Here is a 4,238-nt window from a genome sequence, read left to right on the forward strand (position 1 = left end):
CCTTTTTTGTATTAATACATTAATTCTTGTAATAATATATTAATTTCTTGTATTAATATATCAATTTCTAGTATTAATACATTAATACTAGTGACAATATATTAATGTCCAGTATTATTGTATTAATTTCTAGTATTAATATAGTAATTCTTGTGATAATATATATGAATTTCTAGTATTGATATATTAATTCACATGATAATATATTAATTACTAGTATTAATATATTAATTTTTGGGATAATATATTAATTTCTTGAGTAGCTAATTAATTTAAAATAAATCTTCCCGTCCTTTCTCTCAACTATTTTTGTTTTTCTCCATGTTTCAGCTCTTAGGCTATTATCAAAGAGACATGAAAATTGATGTATCCGTGTTTTAAAATATTTTCTAATACGGCCACTTTGCGCTATTCGATTGATAAAACATTAAACCCTTATTTCAATCACTTTAACTATTCAACACATTAGCTTATGAAAGTGTGACAGCAAATAAGCTAATGTGTTAAACAGTTAAAGTGGTTGAAATAAAAGTATAATTGTTTATGAATCGATTTTGGTATAATAGCCAGTAACAGACAAAAATTTATAACATGGATACATCAACTTGAAGGTTCCAATATAATTCCCAAGGGATTATTCTCAATGTTGGAGAAAAACAAAAATATTTGAGATAAAGGTTCAAAAGAAGTTGGGTTTTTAAATTAGTTGAATTGTTTTTTTTTAATTCTTTTCATTTACCGTGTAATTTAAACGCAGTGTTTGAAATTATATATGAATATAAATTATCTTATACTCTATAATGATGGTGTATAAAGTTTTTAAATAATATATGCACCTTATAAAAGGTTAGTTGAGTTTATATGATATTCCAAGAGCCCAAGAGAAGAAAGAAAACAAGTTATTTTACCCCAATCCTTGATTACTTTAATGGAAACCATACAGAGTTAAAGAGTCAAAATTGATTATTCCACCAACTGTGTTAGGGGGAATGAAAACTGGGGTTGGTCCATATGTCACAAAAACATCGCTTTTGAATTCTTTTAAGTGAAGAAAAATTGTGCGTCATTTTCTGTTAGAAAAAGTTCAATATTTACCTAGACTGTACAAGGGATGCTGTTAATGTCATTAAAAAGTAAATATTCAGGTATTTTAGGTGCATGCCCCCTGAAGTTTATTTTATTTGAGAAACCTAGAATTTGTATTAATTTTTCATTCCCATCTCTATATCATTAAAATTACCTACAACACTGAGAAAATTCATTGTACATTATTAAATGAAGAGTAAATTTTATAAAATAAGAGCTCCAATATTCTCTTTGCGTTCAATAGTTCTGGATATACAGTTTTTTAAAAAGCAATATTTTTTCCAAATAATGAAAAATCAATATTTTTTAATTAATTTTTACGTAGACTATATATGGGATACATTAAATATCATTAAAAAGTAAATATTGAGGCATTAAGGATGCGCTCTGAATTTTACTTTATTAAAAAAAAAATCAAAGTTTTCACTCATTTTTCATTTGGTCAAGCTACATATCTTTAATTACTTAAAACACTAAAAAACTTTATAGCACATTTATTAAATTTTCTAAAACATGAGTTCTTTGCATTCAATAGTTCTCGAGATAGAGTTTTAAAAAAAAATATTTCTCAAAATCAATATTTTGTATATTAATTTTGGCGAATATCTTGGAAACTGCTGCTCCTAGGAAGATGTACATTATAATACATAATTTGGGTGGTAGTATGCATCTGTACGTCTTGTAGTTCCTCATATATAGTTTTTCATAAGCCAAAAGTTTATTCCTAACAACGAGAAATCAACATTTTACGAATTTATTTTGGCGCATATTAAGTAAACTGCTACTCTTACTCCGCAATTGAGAGCTAATAGATATCTGAATGTCGTTCGTAGCAGCAGCAGTTTCTATGATACTGCCAAAGTTAATTAACAAAATATTGATTTTCCGTTATTTGGAAAAACAATGTTGCTTTTTGAAAGACTGATCTCGGGGACAAATGAACGTAAACAGATCTGTTAGTTAGGGTTCACATTTTAGCAAATCTACTCTACTTAAATGATGTTCTTTTAGAGTTTTAATTGTTGTAAGTAGTTTTAAAGATAGTGAGCTCTGAATGAAAAACTATTTTTTTTTTTTAGTTTTTGTAACGTTTTGAAACTGCCGCCATTTTTTATTCCCTCCCCCCAAACTATGGTTGGCAGTGTCCTCAGCCTTGATTAGTAACTTATTATAGTTTTAATTTAAGTAATCAAAAATTTGGTTGAAATAACTTGTCCCCTCTCCCCCGGGCTCTTGGACTATGAAGTAGGACACTGTTTTGTTATTTGTCATTGGCGGTACGATTGATGTATGCATGCAAAATTAGGTTATACTGGAGGGAAAGCCCGCTATAATAGTCCTTCTTTTACAGACTATAGATGAATGCCAGCTACCACCACCTAGGTTCCCAGTGCCACCACCTCCACGCCCTCCTTACCTTCCTGATCTCAGCACGGCATGTACTTTCCACAGCTGTTCTATTCGACCGGTAAGTTACTAATTCAGCAAAAGAAAAATTTCTGAAGTAACGTAGGTACTCTTATTATTCTTTATTTTTTTTCTATTACATTTATACTATGTAAGAATAATGATTATCACTAAATAAAAAAAAATCTGATTTTCAAAATAAAATGAAGTTGGGACGAACTTATATTAGGTGAAGTGATTAAAATGTGGAGACTGTAGAAGACACTTCGGTATAGTTTTAGCATTAGCTCAAATGTGTGTAATGAAACAAAAGTTAACTCTCTATAGTTGTAAACTACCTTACATATCCGAACATGCCTATCTCTTCCCCCTAAGTTTATATTTCCTTGTTTTTTTTTCCTGGTTTGTTTTAATACTCTTTGGTGTCCATCACTGGTAGGGGCCTAACCTTTTTTTTATTCAAACTTCAACAGGTAAAGCAGTTTAGGTAGAATCTGAAGATAAAGGAGTAGTCGAGAAGAAATGTTTAAACAGAGATTTGTTTAAAAGATTAGTTTACGGAAACCAGATTTTTTTGTAGAAATCCAAGTTCACTAAAAAATTTTAGAGGGACTATAGGGGATCGAAGTCAATGCTCCTCAAATAACCTAAATGCTTCAAAATATGAAAAAAAAAATGAAATATAAAACCAAACTAGTTATTACTTTTTTTTTCATAACCTTGACCTGGATATAGACCATATGCCTTCATTCACCATATGCCTTCATTTTCTTACATGCATAAATATTGACAACCTGAAGTCGACTAACAACTGATAAAAGTGATTTAAAAAAATGAAATTATAGCTATACACAGATAGTTGTAGCATCTCTTTTATCGCAATAAAAATTAATTAGTTTCTCATATGATATCTTTTCATTAATTGTTTCAGAGTGGTTAGCCATAATAAAAAGAGAAATTATTTTGATCCTATACTCTCAACAAATTTGATTACCTCTCCGACGTTTCGGCCCTTAGGTCATTATCAAAGACACAGAAAATCCTATAATTAATTTGACAATTAACTAAAATGGTTTATTACAATGAAGGCTAATTGTCCAAGTTAATAATCTTCAGTTTTTACTAGTTGTATTCATAAAGAAATTAGTCCTGCAATTATATCCGGTTTTACTTTTGGAAATTATTTCACAAACCTTTCTTTTATTGCTTTGAAGGTTGTCTTGAAAACTGCCATATTATATCCCGGTTCAAAATTATTATTTAATAATAATAATTTATTTATTTGTTTATGGAGTGACCTCCGTACAGAGCTAGTCTGTAAAATGTATAATTAAGTATATTATTGTTTTTATTTTACAAAAAGAGCGAGTTGAAAATTATTCATATAAACTAATAACAAGCAATATACTCAAGCTGAGCTATCTACAATCCTCAAGAGTAAAAAAAAACGCCACTACCTTTTTAATATTATTTAAAAAAAAAATAACAATATGTCCTTTTGAGAAGATAAGTATCCACCTCTAAGTATAAGGCTTTGGGCTACATATTGTAATAATTTTAAAAAATATTAAAATTAAAATAAAAAGAATCTGAATAGTTTTTTAAACTTTCTTCAAATATAAGAGATACTTTGGGTTCAAATTAAGAACTTTACTCTTAAATGGATAATATAATTTATTCAAATTTAATAATATAAAAGACTCTTAATTTTATTATATAAAAAGAGAGACTTTTAATCTCAGGGC

The 4,238-nt window shown here is 28.5% G+C and overlaps 1 protein-coding gene across 4 annotated transcripts in view; it reads left to right on the forward strand.

Annotated features, from left to right (window-relative positions):
• The window catches only part of pxb, a 71,460-nt gene that overhangs the window by 51,015 nt on the left and 16,207 nt on the right, over positions 1-4,238 (forward strand). For all 4 annotated transcript variants that reach the window (XM_067050749.1, XM_067050750.1, XM_067050747.1 and 1 more), the window contains one exon: positions 2,438-2,554. Coding sequence is in view for 1 of the 4 variants with exons in the window: in XM_067050750.1 (XP_066906851.1) it covers positions 2,438-2,554 (117 nt within the window). In the remaining 3 variants the exon portion in view is untranslated. The remainder of the gene's footprint in view (positions 1-2,437; positions 2,555-4,238) is intronic.

Source organism: Halyomorpha halys, unplaced genomic scaffold (assembly GCF_000696795.3).
Source record: "Halyomorpha halys isolate HHAL.00 unplaced genomic scaffold, Hhal_1.1 Scaffold79.1, whole genome shotgun sequence".
In the NCBI taxonomy this organism is placed as follows: domain Eukaryota; kingdom Metazoa; phylum Arthropoda; class Insecta; order Hemiptera; family Pentatomidae; genus Halyomorpha; species Halyomorpha halys.